Genomic DNA, 20,572 nt, shown 5'->3' on the forward strand with positions numbered 1-20,572 from the left:
AAATGGTAGAGCAGATTTTATTTGCATAGGGTTTTTCCATCAAACTACCAGTGAAGAGAAGTGGCGGTAACCGTTACTCCACGTATCCTGCAATAACATTGTCATAAAGTGACATGCATGGCATGAAATAATTCAATATAAGCAAGGCTATATGAACATGCCTTCTTTTAATGCATGAATTCCTATGGTCATTATAGCAGGATACGGAGTGTTACCTAAGTGATGACAACCCATACTTACCAACACTGGAATGAAAGAAGTATACATGAAATAGACTGAAGTGGTTTAACATCTAGAAAGTTCAGCATTTAATGCATAGAAGACCGAGAGCGATGCAGGCATAAATCTGAGGCTGGAAGCCTGACCATGTAATAATCTTAAATTAGCGATATGGTTTCCATCGAGGCTAGGTGCCAGGCTATGCCCACTGCATCAAATGACACCCACATATGATATTTTATCTGCCCATTTCGTTTGTTCAGTTTCCTTCCAATAGTGTATATCAATCTATGCAATAAGTAAATATTAAACAGGTGTGTGTATAACATGCTATTGTATGCAGTGTAACTATTATATTTGACTGCATACAAATTAAAGGATATATTCTATACATTTTTCTGTATATATTTACATTCTAGAGCAGCTTTAAGTGATCATGTACCTGACACTGATACTCTTTTCACACAAGTTTGCCAAACCTAACCAGAGATTTTCTTATGACATGGTAGACGCCTAACCAGACCAGGCCCCGGGTTTTCCCGATAGCGATGCAATTTAAGCTTACGAATGTTTTTAACGATGGATCGTTCCTATAACGACCGAAGAAATCTCATGTTTCCCAAAGCACTACATTGGGAACATTCACTAAGTGCGTCGTTGGAGCAGTTTTTTTATACTGGTGGTATCGAAACAAAGGCAGTGCTGCCCTTGGATCAGCTTTCTCCATTCAAATTGTTCCACAATACGACGACGGATCAGCTCCGAGATATCACCATATGGCTGCAAATATTGAGACGGCTTATTCCAATGTTGAGGCTATCCTATAATAATGCAGTCGTAGCTTTGGAACATCAGTGCGCACGTTATACATTCAATGGAGGAAAATTAGACAGCACTAAAATGAGCAAAATATAACTCGATGGAATTAACATGAAATTGATTTACATATTGGCCTATTTAGCCAACACATCTCGGTTTTAATTTGTATCATTCGCTTGTATGTAACAATTGCAAAGACATTGGAAACGTTGTATTTGTAGTTATCGGCGGTCACAGGTAAACATCCGTAGATCGTGTATAAACTGAAAGGGCAAAAAAAAAATGACGACGCACTTAGCTGTTCTACAAGTGGTCTGAGGCTACCGTTAAATAACAAGCGTTAAGTGCATCTTTAGTAACGATGGTTTTGGGAAACAACGCTCCTACGAAGGTTCTTACGATTCACTTAGCCACAAGATGATTTTGGGAAACCGGGCCCAGCCCAGTTCAGCTCGGCTCAGTGCGTGAAAAGCCATTGACAGTACATATAGGTGATCTACTGTGGCAAATGCTAGGAGAGAGTATGATAGCGTCTATTGAACCAACCAAGAGAACACATTCAGAAGCTGAATACACACACAAGTTGAAAGTGATCACATAACCAGCAAAGGAACATAACACTTACATCACAACATTACAATTTCGAATTGAATATCATTAAATGTCTTCATATTCAGCATATTTTTAACACTCAGATTGTTTGATGGTATCATTCCGTACAATATACGTTTCCTATAACCTGTAGCATGCTATGTTTACAAATGACTGACTATAAGAGCACTTGAATGGAGAAAGAGAGAGAGATCAGAAAAGTGTCATTGGTTACCATTGAATGGATGCGCATAGATATGTATGATGATGCATTTTAAAGGGTGGCCAACCACTATTTCAACTATGAAGAGAGGAGTGAGCAAAGGTACAGTCCCTCAGACAGTTATTTCACTAAGGCAAGACATCTACCCCCCACCACACCTAACAGTCATTGATTGACCTTGTCCCTTTTGGGTCACAAAATGTGAATAAAAAAAGTGACTTGGTTGACAGAGTTAAAGATGAGAAAACAGGCTATTTCCTAGACTTGTATGATAAGAGTTGCAGATATTGCCAGGCATAAGACGAAGTGAGTGCTGGAACAAAAGCCTGCAGGTAGAGTGCTTGTGGCTCTCCAAGGCCACATTGAGGCCTCAGAGGGTTGGAAAGAAGGTCCCTTTAGCCGTGGTAGAGGCGTAGGTGCTGGGCGATGTTGCTGCGACACAAGGGGCAGGTCTGGAGGGCATCGCTGCACATCTGGCAACAGCACACGTGGCCACAGGGCAGGAAGATTACCTGAGACTGAGAGAGAGACACACTGAGAGGGAGACAGAATACAATAACTGGAGTGTCTGAATGTCTGCCTGCTTACCCCTGTCTCCATGCACACCACACACTCTGAGCTACCCGGGCCATCTATGAGGCTGGGGGCTGAGGGGTTGATGGGGGTCAGTGGAGGGGTGGAGGTGGGTGTCTCGCCGGGGGCGCTGGGCAGAGAAGATGGTGACGGGACAGCTTCCTCTTCCTGAGGATCGGCCTTGCAGGCCCCTGGGGGAGAGGGAGAGAATTAGGTGACACAGTAATGGATAACAAATGCATTTGTAGCACATTCTATCACCCAATAGTGCAGTAGGTGACTTGTTTAAAGCAGAGTGTGCGTACCTTCAGAAGGCGTGGTGGGCTGCTCCCTGGCCCAGTTGAGAAGAGCCTTCTGGATACCCATCTCATTGATTCCCAGCTGGGAGAAAAGCAGAGGGGGGGGGGGGGGACACAATCATATGAACACACTGACATTAAAAAGGTGCGACACATTCTTTTTTTTCTCCAGAAAATGTTTCAAAATTCTACACTGTTCACTCAACTTTAGTTTGAGAGAACAAGCACTGAAGTGTACGACCTAAATCGCAGTGTAATATCTTTTAAATAACAAAAAAAGTGTTTTTACAGCTCTTTGAAGCTGGTGAACCAAAACCAAAAGTTGCTTACAGTTTTAGTCCACCAGCTGTAAACACATTTTTTGTTATTAAATATGTTTCACAGCGATTTAGATGGTACAATGACTCCCTACACTATTCTGTGATCGTTTTCTCACAAACTGAAAGAACAGTGTAGAATTTTAGCAACCAGGAAATGACCAATTCCACTAGATAACACAGCCTCAAAGTCAGAACATTTTTCCCAGTTTGACAACAGAAGCCACTCCGGCAGGAGAAATCAATAGGCAAATATCACAGCCAATCACAACACTGGCAGGTAAGGAATACTGTGAAACACTATCGTTCCACTATAACTACAGATATATTATGGACATTTTCTGAAATTACAATGCAGAAATATCCTGTGTAGCACCTTTAAAACATGTCAAATCAAATTTTATTTGTCACATACACATGGTTAGCAGATGTTAATGCGAGTGTAGCGAAATGCTTGTGAAAATAATTGCCATGTTATGGAATTGCCATGTCTGTGTTGATTCCATGACACAAACTTCATTTTTACACACCTTGCGGAGGTCTTTGGTGGTCATGTGGCGCAGGGCCTCGGAAGTGACTCTGTGGTGGGCCATGATGGGGAGATAGTGCTGGGCTGACAGCTTACACAGCAGACTGACAAGGTCACTCTCCACACCAACCTCCTGAGACAGAGAAAGAAGAGTTTAGGTCAATTCAATATCTTTGAGGAGGGGGACAACATTCAAAAAATTATCCAGGGACATTATTCTTCATTAAAAAAACTCAATGCTTTGGAATTTATTCTGTGTATGATTTTTGGTAATATAAAAATAACATACGCCATTTAGCAGATGCTACACGACTTTATTGAATGGGCTGCCCCAGCGGGAATCGAACCCACAACCCTGGTGCTGCAAGTGCATGCTCTACCAACAGCCACACAGGTGGTGTATTATGGTGGTATAAGGTAGTGTACCTACCTGCATGCGTAGCAACAGAGGCTTGGCGTCCAGCAGCCTCTGGTACTGGATCAGCCAGTAGTTCTGCTGGTTGGAGTCACTCTTCAGCTCCATCTCCTGGAGGACCTGTCTCAGCTCCACCTCTCTCTGGTCCTTCTCCTTCAGCAGCTGCTGCAGCAGGTCACTGAGAGCCGATCGCTGCTCCCACAGCACCTCCTGCGCGCACGCACACGTCAGAGGACACTGGCAGTTTCTCATGCAAGTTTGTCTAAACCTCACTAACCTGCCTAATAGAGTTCACCAGAGAAAATAAGATAATATTTGTATAATAATCCCAATCTATACGAATAATTAGTCACATACCGTCATGCATAATGCTGTGTAATATCTTATCCATGCTCAATGCCCACACCCTGTCCTCTTCAAATAAGAGGCATGAAATGTACTCATGGCAGAATGACATGGAGGGGCTAAACCAAGGTAGAATATTCAAGAAAAGAAGCCGGGGTAGGGACCGGATAGAAGCCGGGGTAGGGCGAGGATTGAAGCCGGGGTAGGGACCGGATAGAAGCCGGGGTAGGGCGAGGATAGAAGCCGGGGTAGGGCGAGGATAGAAGCCGGGGTAGGGCGAGGATAGAAGCCGGGGTAGGGCGAGGATAGAAGCCGGGGTAGGGCGAGGATAGAAGCCGGGGTAGGGACCGGATAGAAGCCGGGGTAGGGCGAGGATTGAAGCCGGGGTAGGGCGAGGATAGAAGCCGGGGTATGGTCCGGATAGAAGCCGGGGTAGGGCGAGGATAGAAGCCGGGGTAGGGTCCGGATAGAAGCCGGGGTAGGGCGAGGATAGAAGCCGGGGTAGGGACCGGATAGAAGCCGGGGTAGGGACCGGATAGAAGCCGGGGTAGGGACCGGATAGAAGCCGGGGTAGGGACCGGATAGAAGCCGGGGTAGGGACCGGATAGAAGCCGGGGTAGGGACAGGATAGAAGCCGGGGTAGGGACAGGATAGAAGCCGGGGTAGGGACAGGATAGAAGCCGGGGTAGGGCGAGGATAGAAGACGGGGTAGGGCGAGGATAGAAGCCGGGGTAGGGCGAGGATAGAAGCCGGGGTAGGGCGAGGATAGAAGCCGGGGTAGGGTCCGGATAGAAGCCGGGGTAGGGCGAGGATAGAAGCCGGGGTAGGGCGAGGATAGAAGCCGGGGTAGGGCGAGGATAGAAGCCGGGGTAGGGACCGGATAGAAGCCGGGGTAGGGACCGGATAGAAGCCGGGGTAGGGACCGGATAGAGGCCGGGGTAGGGACCGGATAGAGGCCGGGGTAGGGACCGGATAGAAGCCGGGGTAGGGACCGGATAGAAGCCGGGGTAGGGACCGGATAGAAGCCGGGGTAGGGACCGGATAGAAGCCGGGGTAGGGACCGGATAGAAGCCGGGGTAGGGACCGGATAGAGGCCGGGGTAGGGACCGGATAGAGGCCGGGGTAGGGACCGGATAGAGGCCGGGGTAGGGACCGGATAGAGGCCGGGGTAGGGACCGGATAGAAGCCGGGGTAGGAACCGGATAGAAGCCGGGTAGGGACCGGATAGAAGCCGGGGTAGGGACAGGATAGAAGCCGGGGTAGGGCGAGGATAGAAGCCGGGGTAGGGCGAGGATAGAAGCCGGGGTAGGGCGAGGATAGAAGCCGGGGTAGGGACTGGATAGAAGCCGGGGTAGGGCGAAGATAGAAGCCGGGGTAGGGCGAGGATAGAAGCCGGGGTAGGGACCGGATAGAAGCCGGGGTAGGGACCGGATAGAAGCCGGGGTAGGGCGAGGATAGAAGCCGGGGTAGGGCGAGGATAGAAGCCGGGGTAGGGTCCGGATAGAAGCCGGGGTAGGGCGAGGATAGAAGCCGGGGTAGGGTCCGGATAGAAGCCGGGGTAGGGCGAGGATAGAAGCCGGGGTAGGGCGAGGATAGAAGCCGGGGTAGGGACTGGATAGAAGCCGGGGTAGGGACCGGATAGAAGCCGGGGTAGGGACCGGATAGAAGCGAGGGGGATCTAGTTTTGTAGTGTATGTAAAATAGTCATGACATAATGTCGTAATTTAGCAGACACTCTTTATCTAGAACGACTTAGAGAAGCAATTTGGGTTAAGTGCTTTACTTAAGGGCATCGACAGATTTTCACGTAGTCGGCTCAGGGATTCGAACCAGCAACCAGCAACGCTCTTAACCGCTAGGCTACATGTCAGTGATGTCAAACTATTTGCTTATATCTATGACGTACCTGCAGGTTCTCAGCGTCCAGATTGTGTCTCTTAACCTCCAGTTTAGTCAGCTGCATTAACTCTCCTTCTATTAGCCTGATCTAGAAACATATGAACATAACAGGGAGGTGAGCTGGAGGCTCCGGCAGCAAACTCGGTAGGGGGATGATGGCATGTAATGCAAAAAGCACTGGGATTAATGGAAACCGCATGATTCTACCTTCAGACAAGCAGTCTTCCCCAAACATAAAAACAACAGAAAAGGCTGGGAGGGATCAGCTGTTAGTTAGTGATGGGCTGGAACAAAAGCCTGCACTCCCAGTTGGTTTCTACAGCCTAAAGTTTGTCTAAACCTTGATATTCAACGTGTGTGATTGAATGATACAGACGTCATAGTGGAGATGTCCAAAAATGATTACAAATAAATAATGTCGTCCAGGGTCTATAGATCTGTGTATATCGAATGACAGTGAATTCATACTGAATGCATGTTGACGGTGTGTTACCACAGGTACCTGTTGTTGGATGTAGCCGTGCACACTGTCCTTCTGCAGCTGCAGTGCCTGGAAGGCTGCCTTCTGCATCTCCTCCTGTAGAGGGACACAGAGAGTAACTAATGTCAGCTATTTCAACTGGGCTGGGTTTCCTTGTTTTCCACGATTTACAATGGAGTTGAGTGGCGACTTGTGTGGGCAAACTAGAGATGTAACATCACATAGAATGATGTTGTTTTATCAAAAACTTTCAGCAACCAAAGAATAGCCTGCATTTACACAGGACAATGTCCAGCCTGACCACCACCAGTCACCGCTCAACTCTAAATCGTGGAGTTGAGTTTAGTCGGCTACCTGTTTCTATACTCTTTCCAACGTATGATCCAACCTTACCAAAGTGCTATGTCAGTACCAAGTGTTTCATGTAACACTAGACATTCTCACTAGCTTGTGAAAACATTGTAAATCTTTGTTTACTATCTATCGGTTTGTGATGCACAGAGCAGTAAATATATATTTTACCTCCTGTAGGATACAAGCGATGGCTTTGGATTTGTCTAGCTGCTGGAGCGAAAGCACCTGATCGAACTTCCTGTCCTGACTCTCCAGACTACGACGAGAGGAGAGAGGAAGCAAGGTGGAAATGCGTTTCTAATCAGGAACCTCCTACAAAAATAAAGTGCTCAAAGAGAACTACACCAAACAATATCTCATTGATAAAGCATGTGGTGTGTGTGTGCGTGCTTTGGTTTTACTATCCTTATGGGGACCAGAAGTCCTCAAGGACAGTAAAACAAGAAAAATTCTGACTAGAATTTCACTAGTCCCCACAAGGAAAAAAAGCTATTTTAGACTGGGGTTATGTTTAGGGTTAGGATTAGAATTAAGAGTTAGGGTTAAAATTAGGATTAGGAAAATAGATTTTTGGAAGGGAATCAATTGTTTGGTCCCCACAAGGATAGTAAAACAAACGTGTGTGTCTGTGTGTACTGACCTCCTGCAGGCCTCAGAGACCAGACTCTGTCTGCGTGAGTCACTGGCTTCCTGCATCAGACGCATAGAGCAGCTCTCTGACAACATCTTCTGCATGGCCACTGGAGAAAGAAAGAGAGACAAGAGAGAGAGGAGACAAAGGAAAAACAAAGGTAAGACTTTGAGAGACCCCATTCCTTATGCTAACTGCAATCCGTTCAGAGGTTATAGCTTCAATCCACATTGCCCTCCTTCCAAACTTGCTCTGGACTTTTTCTTGGAGACTACATTTGCCATGCTCACCTGCTACCTCTCTCTTCCTGAGTGAGTTGGTCTCTTCTTGTGTGATGGCCGTCAGATGCTCCATCCGTATACTGCACAGAATAATGGAAAAAAAAGACATCTCACACTGCAACAATTCTTTTTCAGCAGTATTCCGTTGTAATATTTTTTGAAATTTTAATATGTATTCTAGAAGGAAATTCTGGCCTGCAGCTTCCATTTGGCACTGTTCGTAAATAGTCATTCTATTTGGAATATGAGTCAGATTGTAGAGTACCTCAGTCAGCGAAAGAGCTGTAATCTTTTTAGCTTCTAGGATCATAGATGGATTGATCCAGTAAGGGTGGATCGATAAGAAAGGCTCTCTCCCACTTACCGGTCCTGCTCCAACTGTTGGAGAAACTCTGAACTCTTTCTTTGTCTGAAAAGACACACACAAACAATCAGAGATGGGAGTTAAGCCTAGAGCGCTTGAGACCCACGCCCAGCCTCAAGACCCAAGTTGCAGTCCAAATGGCACCCTATATAGTGCACTTCTCTTGGTCAAAAGTAGTACACTACATAGGGAATAGGGTGCCATTTGGATGCAGAGCCTAGTGCCCAGCTGCCACATTAGTGAACCAAGGTACCCTGGCAATTGTGTGCTATGTCACCCCTATTTAGCCACAGAACACTGACAAAAATATGTATTGGGTAAAATTTAGTACCAACAACATGGTCTTGTTTGAGACCATTAACTGAGACGGAGACCCAGACTGCATTTATGTGGTCTCAAGACCAAGACCACAAGATCAAGATTAATGATACATGTCAACAAATGTCATCATCCATTATTTTTAGAATCTTGAACACGTCTCCTTTTTCTGCATCTCATTGTCCACTTTTATTACGAGTAAACCTGGCAAACGTGCTCAACCCACTCCCCCTCCTCCTCGCTCTCTCTCGCTAGTCCTCACCGTTTGTTGTCCAGTAGCAGGTTGTTGATGCGGTTAGCGATGCCCGTCTCGGCCTGGCGGACCTTACCCAGAATCCTCTGCCTCTCAACCTCCTGGAACCTCTGCTGCACTGACACGCCTAGCTCCAGACGCTCCTGTTCCTGGAGAGGGGGAGAAGACATGACTACCTACCGCCGTTGTGCCCTTGAGCAAGGCACTTTACCCTGAAGTGCTACAGAGGCGCTGCTGTGTACTGTGACAGCAAAAATAAATAATATCTGGGGAAATGCACCAAATAAATCAATTATTGTATGTCAACTTTTTTTTTTCTTCTTCTTCTTTTTTTTTGAATTTTACCCCTTTTTCTCCCCAATTTCATGGTATCCAATTGTTGCAGTAGCTACCATCTTGTCTCATCGCTACAACTCCCGTACGGGCTCGGGAGAGACGAAGGCTGAATGTCATGCGTCCTCCGATACACAACCCAACCAGCCGTACTGCTTCTTAACACAGCGCGCATCCAACCCGGAAGCCAGCCGCACCAACGTGTCGGAGGCTACACCGTGCACCTGGCAACCTTGGCTAGCGCGCACTGCGCCCGGCCCGCCACAGGAGTCGCTGGTGCGCGATGAGACAAGGAGATCCCTACCGACCAATCCCTCCCTAACCCGGACGACGCTAGGCCAATTGTGCGTCGCCCCACGGACCTCCCGGTCGCGGCCGTGTATGTCAACTTTTAATAGGACAATGGAAGTCTGCTTTGAAAAAAAAAAAAAACATTATTAAACCCAACACGTTTCAGCAAATGCCTTCATCAAGATATGACCTGTAGAGGGGAAGAGAAGTGCCGAGGCAGGGAGTAAAGGATTGGCCAGCTCAACTCAACATTATCTGACATATAGTAATAGGGCAGTGATATTGAAACTTTTTCAGCAGGGAACCCATTTCTTCTGCTAGAGTTCTAGTGACCCCATTTTTTCCCCCAAGAATTTCTTGCGACTTCACCCCAAATTTAATGACACAATCTTAAAAATCGGTACAATTCGATTTTACGTCAACAAATAACATCTCTTATCAAAATGTAAAGAAACCAATAAATACATTTACTCAATAAACAGTGCCTTCGGAAAGTATTCAGACCCCTTAACTTTTTCCACATTTTGTCAAGTTACAGCCTTATCATAAAATGTATTCGTTTTTTCCCCCCTCATCAATCTACACACAATACCCTATAATGTCAAAGCAAAAACTGGTTTATAGACATTTTTGCTAATTTATGAACTGCAATATCAAACTTACATAAGTACTCAGACACAACAGTACTTTGTTGAAGCACCTTTGGTAGCGATTACAGTCTTGAGTCTTCTTGGGTATGACACTACAAGCTTGGCACACCTGTATTTGGGGACTTTCTTCCATTCTTCTCTGCAGATCTTCTCAAGCTCTGTCAGGTTGGATGGAGAACATTGCTGCACAGCTATTTTCAGGTCTCTCCAGAGATGTTCGATTGCGTTCAAGTCCGGGCTCTGGCTGGGCCATTCAAGAACATTCAGAGACTTGTCCTGAAGACACTCCTGCATTGTCTTGGCTGTGTGCTTAAGGTCATTGTCCTGTTGGAAGTTGAACCTTCGCCCCAGTCCGAGGTCCTGAGTGCTCTGGAGCAGGTTTTCATCAAGGATCTCCCTGTAATTTCCTCCGTTCATCTTTGCCTCGATCCTGACTAGTCTCCAGTCCTTGCCGCTGAAAAACATCCCCACAACATGATGCTGCCACCACCATGCTTCACCATAGGGATGGTACCAGGTTTCCTCCAGACGTGATGCTTGGCATTCAGGCCAAAGAGTTCATTCTTGGTTTCATCAGACCGAATACTTTCCGAAGACACTGTATATCTATATATTGTTGTGCCACACCATTAGGGGTCAAGACCCCGACTCTGAATAACACTGTAGTAAGGAATATGTAGTCTTATACTAAATGAAGTTCTAATGAAGGTTGCCACTGAACGCTAAAGATTATTTTGGGCTTTCCAAGGGTCTTTACAATGACTGTGATGGTTGCTATATTAGAGCTTTTGTGTCTGTGTGGTGCGTGTGTGTGTGAGCCCAGCAGTCACCTGTCTGACAGACAGCAGGATGTTCTCCTTGTGGGAGTTGTTCATGAGGATGAGCTGGTGATGCTCCTTCTGCTTCTCTTCCAGCTGACGCTCAAATGCCAGTTTCTCCTGGTGCTTCTGCTCCTGTGTGTGTGCGTGTGTGTGTGTGAGAGACAGAGAAAGAAAGTGATAGAGACGGTCATTAACTCTGAGTCACCAACCATTGAGTGACGATAAAATGTGATTAAAAAGTCTCCTACAGTACCTTTCTCTTCTCAAAGTCATTGAACTTACTCTGCAAATGGAGACAGGGAAACAAGCAGTGTAATCAGTCAGACAGTTATGACAATAATCAAAATAAATCATTACATTGAGATTGTCATGGTGTGTGGGTCCATCTCATGGTGTGTGTGCGTGCTTTCATATGTGCGTGTTTGTAAAAGAATGAAAGAGAGAGCTCCTTCATTGCTCTGTGAAAGGTTGGTGTATGTTCCTCTCTAAAATGGCCCTTGCTGCTCCACAGAACTAAGATGGTTGCAAGGTGACAGCCCAGGCCAGCACTCACCTGCCAGGCCCCCTCCAGGCTGTCCACATCGTCCGGGCTCTGCTTCCCTGAGTCACTCTCCAGCACGGGCAGCAGGAACTGAGACGAGGGGCAGTACTCCTCCCCCAGCTCTGTCAAAACACACACACACACAGACAGACAGATGAAACAAAGTGTGTAAATGAGTGGGTAGAAGTGAGAGTATTGACTGAATTTCCTCTTGCCTGACTACGGACTTCCTTATACTTATGTCATGTTCTGTTGCCATTTTCTTGGAAACTGAGCAAGTTTGTTTGGGGTGTCTGAATCAGAAGTCCTGAAATTCTGGAATAACTGCACTGTTTTATAGTACAGTAGGGACCATATGTCTACATTGCAATTCCACCAAAATTGTCTGAGTAACACTATACTAATAGTACTTTTCTAACTCACCAGTGCAGAGGAACCGTTGGATGTCCTCAGTCCCCATGGTGCACACCGAGGCAGGGGGGTAGGACATGAGAGCAGCGTCCAGGGTCAGGCTCTGGTGTGAGAAAACACAGACCGGTTGTTAACAGCATACAGAATGTAAATTAGTGTTACTACAAATAGAGGTCGACCGATTAATCGGAATGGCCGATTAATTAGGGCCGATTTCAAGTTTTCAAAACAATCGGAAATCTGTATTTTTGAACACCGATTTGGTCAGTTTTTTTTTTTTTACACCTTTATTTAACTAGGCAAGTCAGTTAAAGAACACATTCTTATTTTCAATGACAGCCTAGGAGCGGTGGGTTAACTGCCTTGTTCAGGGGCAGAACGACAGATTTTTACCTTGTCAGCTCGGGGATTCAATCTTGCAACCTTACAGTTAACTAGTTAAATGCTATAACCACCTGCCTCTCATTGCACTCCACGAGGAGCCTGCCTGTTACACAAATGCAGTAGGAAGCCAAAGTAAGTTGCTAGCTAGCATTAAACGTATCTTTAAAAATCAATCAAACATAATCACTAGTTAACTACACATGGTTGATGATATTACTAGTTTATCTAGCGTGTCCTGCGTTGCATATAAACGATGCGGTGCGCATTCGCGAAAAAGGACTGTCGTTGCTCCAACATGTACCTAACCATAAACATCAATGCCTTTCTTAAAATCAATACACAAGTATATATTTTTAAACTTGCATATTGAGTTAATATTGCCTGCTAGCATGAATTTATTTTACTAGGTGAATTGTGTCACTTCTCTTGCAACAGAGTCAGGGTATATGCAGCAGTTTGGGCCGCCTGGCCCGTTGCGAACTGTGTGAAGACTATTTGTTCCTAACAAAGACAGCCAACTTCGCCAAACGGGGGATGATTTAACATAAGCGCATTTGCGAAAAAAAGCACAATCGTTGCACGACTGTACTTAACCATAAACACCAATGCCTTTCTTAAAATCAATACACAGAAGTATATATTTCTAAACCTGCATATTTAGCTAAAAGAAATCCAGGTTAGCAGGCAATATTAACCAGGTGAAATTGTGTCACTTCTCTTGCGTTCATTGCATGCAGAGTCAGGTTATACGCAACAGTTTGGGCCGCCTGGCTCGTTGCAAACTAATTTGCCAGAATTTTACGTAATTATGACATAACATTGAAGGTTGTACAATGTAACAGCAATATTTAGACTTATGGATGCCACCCGTTAGATAAAATACGGAACGGTTCCGTATTTCACTGAAATTATAAACGTTTTGTTTTCGAAATGATAGTTTCCGGATTCGACCATATTCATGACCAAAGGCTCGTATTTCTGTGTGTTATTATTAAGTCTATGATTTGATATTTGATAGAGCAGTCTGATTGAGCGGTGGTAGGCAGCAGCAGGCTCGTAAGCATTCATTCAAACAGCACTTTTGTGCATTATGCCAGCAGTTCTTCGCTGTGCTTCAAGCATTGCGCTGTTTATGACTTCAAGCCTATCAACTCCCGAGATTAGGCTGGTGTAACCGATGTGAGATGGCTAGCTAGTTAGCGGGGTGCGCGCTAATAGTGGTTCAAACGTCACTCACTCTGAGACTTGGAGTAGTTGTTCCCCTTGCTCTGCAAGGGCCGTGGATTTTGTGGAGCGATGGGTAACGATGCTTCGAGGGTGGCTGTTGTCGATGTGTTCCTGGTTCGAACCCAGGTAGGGGCGAGGAGAGGGACGGAAGCTATACTGTTACACTAGCAATACTAAAGTGCCTATAAGAACATCCAATAGTCAAAGGTATATCAAATACAAATGGTAGAGAGAGAAATAGTCCTATAAATACTTTATTAACTACAACCTAAAACCTCTTACCTTGGAATATTGAAGTCTCATGTTAAAAGGAACCACCAGCTTTCATATGTTCTCATGTTCTGAGCAAGGAACTTAAACGGTAGCTTTTTTACATGGCACATATTGCACTTTTACTTTCTTCTCCAACACTTTGTTTTTGCATTATTTAAACAAAATTGAACATATTTTATTATTTATTTGAGGCTAAATTGATTTTTATTGATGTATTATATTAATTTAAAATAAGTGTTCATTCAGTATTGTTGTAATTGTCATTATTACAAAAAAATAAATAATAATAAAACATTGGAAAAAAAATGTTTTTTTTGTATTTTTTTTTTTTTTTAAATCGGACGGTTAGTCGGTATCGGCTTTTTTTGGTCCTCCAATAATCGGTATCGGCGTTGAAAAAAATAATAATCGGTCAACCTATAATTACAATAAGCAACATTCCTTATGGCAATGTACGAGTACACACACACACCTCTAGAGTGCGTGCCAGAGCCAGGTCCCGGGGTAACTCCCTCACACTGTTCTCACTCAGGTCAAGTGTGCGCAGGCTGCTCATACGGCCCACAGAGGTAGGCAGCTGACTTAGACAATTACCTATGGAGGAAGATAAAGTACTTTACAAACACACACACAATGCCATACCGACAGACACATACACCAACAAATCCATATCCTATTCAAACTAAGTCAAAATCCATGCATCCTTTTCCTGAATAAAATATACTTCCTAAGTTGGCTTCCCCTGGAAAGCTACCCCATTCAGACCAAAGGTAAACAAACCTTTCACATTGAGGGTCTGCAGAAGTCTGAGATTCCCAATGGAGTCCGGCAGGGCCTTGATCTGGTTATTTTCTATATTCAGCACCTAAGTGGAGGATTCAAAATGGCAGCGGGTGAGCATCCATTTAGGTACAGTATGTTTCCATTGATATCCTTCTGTTATTAAAGCTAGAATCCTTAATGGCTTAAAGAATAACTTCTAAATGCCTCATTAGTTTAGTTCAACTGTCGTACCCTATCGGAACACAAAATATACGCTTGTTTAACTCCAATGTTTGTAAACAACGTAAATGTAAACAAACACTGAATAAAAGCCTCAAACTATGGTTAAAACTATACATTTGATAGTCATGGATGGTCATTCCTTGCATCCATAGCTCTGTCTATGACTGTGAGAGTGGTTACATTTCTCCAGCACCATCACTCAGCTTTTTAGCGAAACAGGGGATGGGAGCACAATTTCTTAATGTTTCATTTAAGGATTCTAGCTTGAAAGGCTATTATATGTATAATGATCTGACCTGCAGGGATGCCAGTTGCCCTATATCATCAGGGAGGGCGGTCAGCATGTTCTCGTGCAAATCCAACACCTATGAGAAATGGACAGGGAGAGCGCGAAGGGTAAGGATGTACCTCGTTGGAAGGAGTCATCCGATTGAATGTTTGCTGAATCATGCAGGTAATTATGGTTAAGTCATTGACTAACTAACCCCTTATGCTTATTAGGTCAAACACAACTCATCAAATGTAAATCTAGTCAACAAAAAAATACTAGTGCCTTCAACTCGTAATATCACTAAATGTACATAGTGATCAACTAATAACAGGTATTCATTTTGAAAAAGACTGAATGGAATTTCTAATGTTTTTTTTTCTCCCAATGTAATGATTTGTCCTTTGTGCTCATCCAGTACATGTCTTGCCCTATCTAATACTACCAGTGTCTAATGTAATGCTCCCATTGTCCATACCTCGCTTCTTTAGTGATGTTTTTGTCCTGTGCAATGTGCAGTGTCCTATGCAATGCTTAGGCCTAATGTGTCCTATACAGGCTAGGTAATGCCTACTTTGTCCAATGCCATGTTTTGTCTTCAAACCTTTAGTGTGACCAGAAAGTTGATGCAACAGCCTTTGGGCACCATGGACTTCAGCTGGTTTCCATGGAGAATGAAGACCTTGGTAGATCAAAGAGACACACAGGGATGTTATTGGCTTACCAGTGTTCTAAAGAGCAACACTTCTGCACTTTGTAACATACAAGCTTGAGATTAGGTCAATTCCATTCAGTAAATTCAGAAAGTGATATTAAATTAAATTCATCAAGTTCCTTTATCGACCCAGACTTCCACATATAATTGGTAGTCTTACCTTCTTCTGTAGCACCTTGCATATGGAGAACGCACTGGTTGGGACCTGAGCAGAGGGGACACCAGACATATATTTTCCTCTTCATGTCAATGTTTTTTTATGTTTTTTAATAGCTACATGATGCTGATAGTACTGCTGTCATTTCAGAGATTAGATTTTACTTTGAAGAACTTGGTATACTTAAAGGCACACATGGAAGTTTTAGTGTTGACTAGACTACAAGATAGCCCACAAAAAGATTCTTACATTCTCCTGTCCTCCATTTACAACATGACTTGAGCATTAATTTATCATTAATACCTGCTATACTACACATCTATGCAAATTTGTAGACCTACATCACACTTACCTCTGTGAGCTCACAAGCGGAGATGTCCAGAATGTCACCAGCCCCTACTTCTTTAGACTGCCAAAACAAAGAAGATGTCAATGCAAGATGTCAGTATGGATCAAGGAGGGTATTCTGATCTGGTGCATAGAAGAGGGCATGTCCACTCATTGTTTTGCCTCCCCAAAAGGTGATAGTTCAATCAATTTTAAGGTGATAAAAAAAAATGTTTTGCCCCACATCGTCTTCGGCAGTTTGGACATTCCCTTTTTTGTATGCATTCCTTTTGTCCAGCTACTGTTATTATGTTTGATGTGCATTCAAAACCCTATTTTTGTGATATTTGGATCTAGGCCTCAAGGAATGCAGTACTGCTAGTTCTTTTCTCCCTCCAAGTTAGAGAGTCCACTTACCAGGGCCTATATTCACAATGTATGAGTACTGACCTTGGATCAGTTTTATTTTATTTATTTGCACACAAGAGAAAACATAACAATATGATGAGAATTTAAAGAAAAATGAACAGAGCATGTGCAGGAGAGGTAGAAAACCCAGAGAGGCTTGTAAAGGCACCTCCCCCTTTCAAGTTTTTATAAAACAACTTGAAACTGTTCAGCTTTTTAGATCATAATGAACAAGACATGGGGGACCTGATCATAGATCAGCACCCCTACTGTGAGACACTTTGTAAATTCAGGCCCTGGTGACCCAGGTCGGAATCAGACCCTGTCAAGAGGGGGAGCATGAAAAACAAAAGTGCTGCTGACTTCAATACCCGGATTACTCACATACACAGAGAGATAAAGTTCCTTACCAGGCACAGTTGATACTCCAGACGCTTCTTGGAGTCCTCACTGGGCTTCCTCTTTCTGAAGAACAGAGGCATCCTGATGCCTGTCTGTCCTTCTGCCAGTCTGTCTGTCTATATATCTGTCTGTCTGTATGAGGCTGAATTGGTGCCCCCTCCTCTCGGGTATTGAACTCCGAGCAGAGGGCAGATGGCTTGAGGTTTGAAATGACCAGTGTGGAGAAATCAGTCTCACCAATACTGTAGAACAGAAAAATACATTGTTAAGGTTCACATAACCCGTTTTCAGCTTACTCTCGTTTAGGAGTTATTGTCAATACATAAGTTAGGCCTAAGAACAATATAAAGACACAGAAACACACAAACCAACAAAATCACAAAAAATGTGATGTTGCCAAAATACGCTACTGTATCAACAAAACATTACAGTCGTATCTAAAGGTTAGAAGGACTTCTAGCTAGCTAGTTTAACCAGCTGAATGCCTCTGTATGGTATAGCTAGCTAATTTAGCTAGCAACAATCCGGTTGACAGAGCAAATTCTTCCAATGATGTATGCTAGCTGCTTAAAGTAAGCTAGCCTTAGCTAGCTAACAAGTTACCACAGTTTTCTAATGTATGATTTAACTGGCTAACTAACGTTAGCTTTCGGCTTAGTCATTTTGGACAAACCTTTAACTAGAAACGACTAGTTTTGGGATAAATCCGAGTTGGAGTCTGAATATAACGTTGAGTACGCAGGTCAATATTCCGATAGAGACATAGTTTGCTGTTTTTATTTGATGGTTCTTCTGTTTGTCTGTTTTTGTTTAGTGTTCCCGTTGTCAAAATGAGTCCTGCCCAATGGGCGGATTCGATTCTGCTGAACCGCTGGGCACCGGGCATAGGCTGGTCACGTTACCGGGCCAAAACGGGGAGAGGCGCGCCCCTCTCAAATCGAACAGTAATCTGCATCGCTCCGTCATTTTGTCAATATGGTGCATCGTCCATAAACATAGATCTCTTTTACATTAAATACATTTTTGAATTGTCTATCTATTTTTCATTGGGAAGGCATATAAGCGTTTTGGGAAAACACAGAATAATAGTAATTAAGTCATTGTTGTTTTGAGCCGACTTCGCAGTGGCTTTGAACGGGGATTTAGAAACCCTGACAAGCGCCTCCCTATGAAACTCCCAATCACGACCGGTTGTGATACAGCCTGGATTCGAACCAGGGTGTCTGTAGTGATGCCTCTAGCACTGAGATGCAGTGCCTTAGACCGCGCGGTCTAAGAGCCCACACAGAAGCCAGACCAATGCGTCATTGGTCCAGGGTCCGTGCTATCCGGAGTCCTTCAGACGTCCCTATGCCACTGAAGTTGACATTTTAAATTGTAAGGGTTACAAATCGGATTAATTATGATAAGGGCAAAGATTTGTATAACTAAACCAAGATAGACCACAGCCCGTCGTTTCAAATTGGAACAAATAGTGAGCAAAACAAGCAAGGAGGTGGGCAGAGCCTAGCGACATCCTATTGGCATGTTCTAGTAAACATATTTCTATGTGCATATTTCCGTTAGGGAACGTATACTCTGTGAAGTGCGCGTGTGCAATAACACAATTCGACTTGTCACTCCTAAATAACACAATTTTGTAAAACTTTGGCAAAGGGTAAATTCAACAAAACATAGTCCACTCTGTGGATAACATATTTTAGTTTTGGGAACAGAAAATTGTATTGAGATCAAATGTTTCGTCGATGAGAAAATGTGCATAATGTCGTCCAAAATCCATCTCGTTCCATCTTCTCCCACTGCCGACCACTAGGCTTTCTTGGTAGTGAGTGGAAACACCTTCTTCTTCTATGAGGTTTAACGGCGGTTGGCACCAAATTTTTTGCATTACCGCCACCTACTAGACTGGAGCAGTGTTGCCAATTTAGAGGCAGGTTGATTTGTTGCTAAAAGTTGCTAAATGACGTTGTGATGTCATTGCGTGATAACGTAAAACTGCGTCATTACGTAGAATACACAATAACGTTACTCAAGTTGACTGGCCAACACAGCGAAAAATATGATTTGACATCTGTTCAGGTACAGACTCCCACTATTTTCTGTTCTTCTGGCTGTACAATTTTGATTGAGACGTGTTGATTGATGTTGTAAATTCTGTTCAAGATCAAACATACGTGACCAACTATATTCATTGGCCTAGGCTCGTCGAAACCGTTCTACCAGGTGGCCTGCTGCCGCCGCCTGCTGCTCACAATGCACTTTTGCAGCCAGGCACTTGTGTTGTGACTGAGTGACGTCGACCGCCGAACACCGCCCGAACAAGGAGAAGAATCGGCTTCGGCAGAAGTCGTGACAATAAATTATAAGGACCATGACAAGAAAACCTGCCGATGAAAAGCAGAACATTTCACTGGAACTTTGTCAATATTATAATTGCAAAACAACATGAAGTTAAGGCCACCAAAACTAGAGAAGACATGATGAGGAATAAAATTACAGATAGAAGTGGGTCTTCTTAGGAATTGTTTTATCCAATTGATCTTAAAAGTATTATTTAAGGTAGTAAAGTTCAGAAAATTCAGCCCACCATTCTCATAAGTATTCATTGCAACAGTTTTCCTAATGTAATGGGTACGGTTTCTCCACAGAAAGTTGAAAAGCATCTGGTCTATCTCCTTGTTTATTTTACTGTCAAGATATAAAGATAGAGCGCCATATGTTAGTCTAGAGATACCTTCAGCCTTGGTTATTATCTTTTAAAGATAAGTCCCTCTGTAGCCATTGATTTAGCTTCTTCTGGGGTTTTTTAATAAGAGGGTTAAAATTTAGTTAAGAGGGTTAAAATCCTTTTGGAAAATTATTGTATCACATTGATCGATATGGGAATTTGGTTAGCATCTTTCAGAAAAAATGTAGTATCGTCAGCCAGCTGGCTTACAATAATTTCTTTACCAGCTATGGAAATATCTTGTATAGGACTATTATTTAAAGAATTTGCAAGAAGTTGGGTGATTAATTAAAACAGGTACAGAGAGATAGGGCAACCTTGCCTAATTCCTCTCTTTAACTCAAATCTAGGCGAGGTGCCATATTTCAATTTGATAGAGCTGTTACCATTTGCATAGAGAGTCTTAATAGCCTTACAGAAAAAATCCCCAAAGCCAAGTCTCTCAAGGGAGTGGAAGAGGAACTGATGCTCTACTGTGTCAAATGCTTTATAAAAATCAAAAAAATAATAGGAAGCTATCCTCAGTTATTAGGTCTGAGTAGTCAAGTATGTCTAATACTAGTCTGACATTGTTAGAAATATGTCTGTTCCTCATAAATCCAGACTGTGTTTCATCAATAATTGCATCCAGGACTTCTTTCATTCTTTTTGCAAGTAGTAAGGCTAATATCTCAGCCAGCAGTAAGAGTAAACGCATGGTTTAGGGTAGAGACGTCCCAA

The 20,572-nt window shown here is 43.7% G+C and overlaps 1 protein-coding gene and 1 long non-coding RNA gene across 2 annotated transcripts; one reads left to right on the forward strand and one right to left on the reverse strand.

Annotated features, from left to right (window-relative positions):
- Window positions 1–3: 3 nt before the first annotated feature.
- On the reverse strand, window positions 4–18,976 carry lrsam1 (leucine rich repeat and sterile alpha motif containing 1). Its single transcript, XM_021601737.3, has 24 exons — window positions 17,798–18,976; window positions 17,133–17,366; window positions 16,340–16,396; window positions 15,991–16,035; window positions 15,720–15,797; window positions 15,144–15,212; window positions 14,623–14,707; window positions 14,315–14,436; window positions 11,971–12,061; window positions 11,560–11,669; window positions 11,260–11,289; window positions 11,016–11,138; window positions 8,921–9,060; window positions 8,341–8,385; window positions 7,986–8,056; window positions 7,705–7,804; window positions 7,233–7,320; window positions 6,732–6,806; window positions 6,237–6,317; window positions 4,001–4,195; window positions 3,572–3,703; window positions 2,731–2,806; window positions 2,441–2,616; window positions 4–2,370 (listed from the first exon to the last, which is right to left on the reverse strand). The coding sequence occupies exons 2-24, from the start codon at window positions 17,202–17,204 to the stop codon at window positions 2,248–2,250; spliced, it is 2,184 nt and encodes a 727-aa protein (XP_021457412.2). The 5' UTR covers window positions 17,205–17,366; window positions 17,798–18,976; the 3' UTR covers window positions 4–2,247.
- Window positions 18,977–19,110: 134 nt separating this feature from the next.
- LOC149983168 (uncharacterized) lies at window positions 19,111–20,470 on the forward strand. The gene is made up of 2 exons (XR_016495864.1): window positions 19,111–19,203; window positions 19,348–20,470. It is a non-coding gene; the product is annotated as an uncharacterized LOC149983168 (long non-coding RNA).
- The last annotated feature ends 102 nt before the right edge of the window (window positions 20,471–20,572 follow it).

This window comes from Oncorhynchus mykiss, chromosome 5, assembly GCF_057628025.1.
Source record: "Oncorhynchus mykiss isolate SJ-2025 chromosome 5, ASM5762802v1, whole genome shotgun sequence".
In the NCBI taxonomy this organism is placed as follows: domain Eukaryota; kingdom Metazoa; phylum Chordata; class Actinopteri; order Salmoniformes; family Salmonidae; genus Oncorhynchus; species Oncorhynchus mykiss.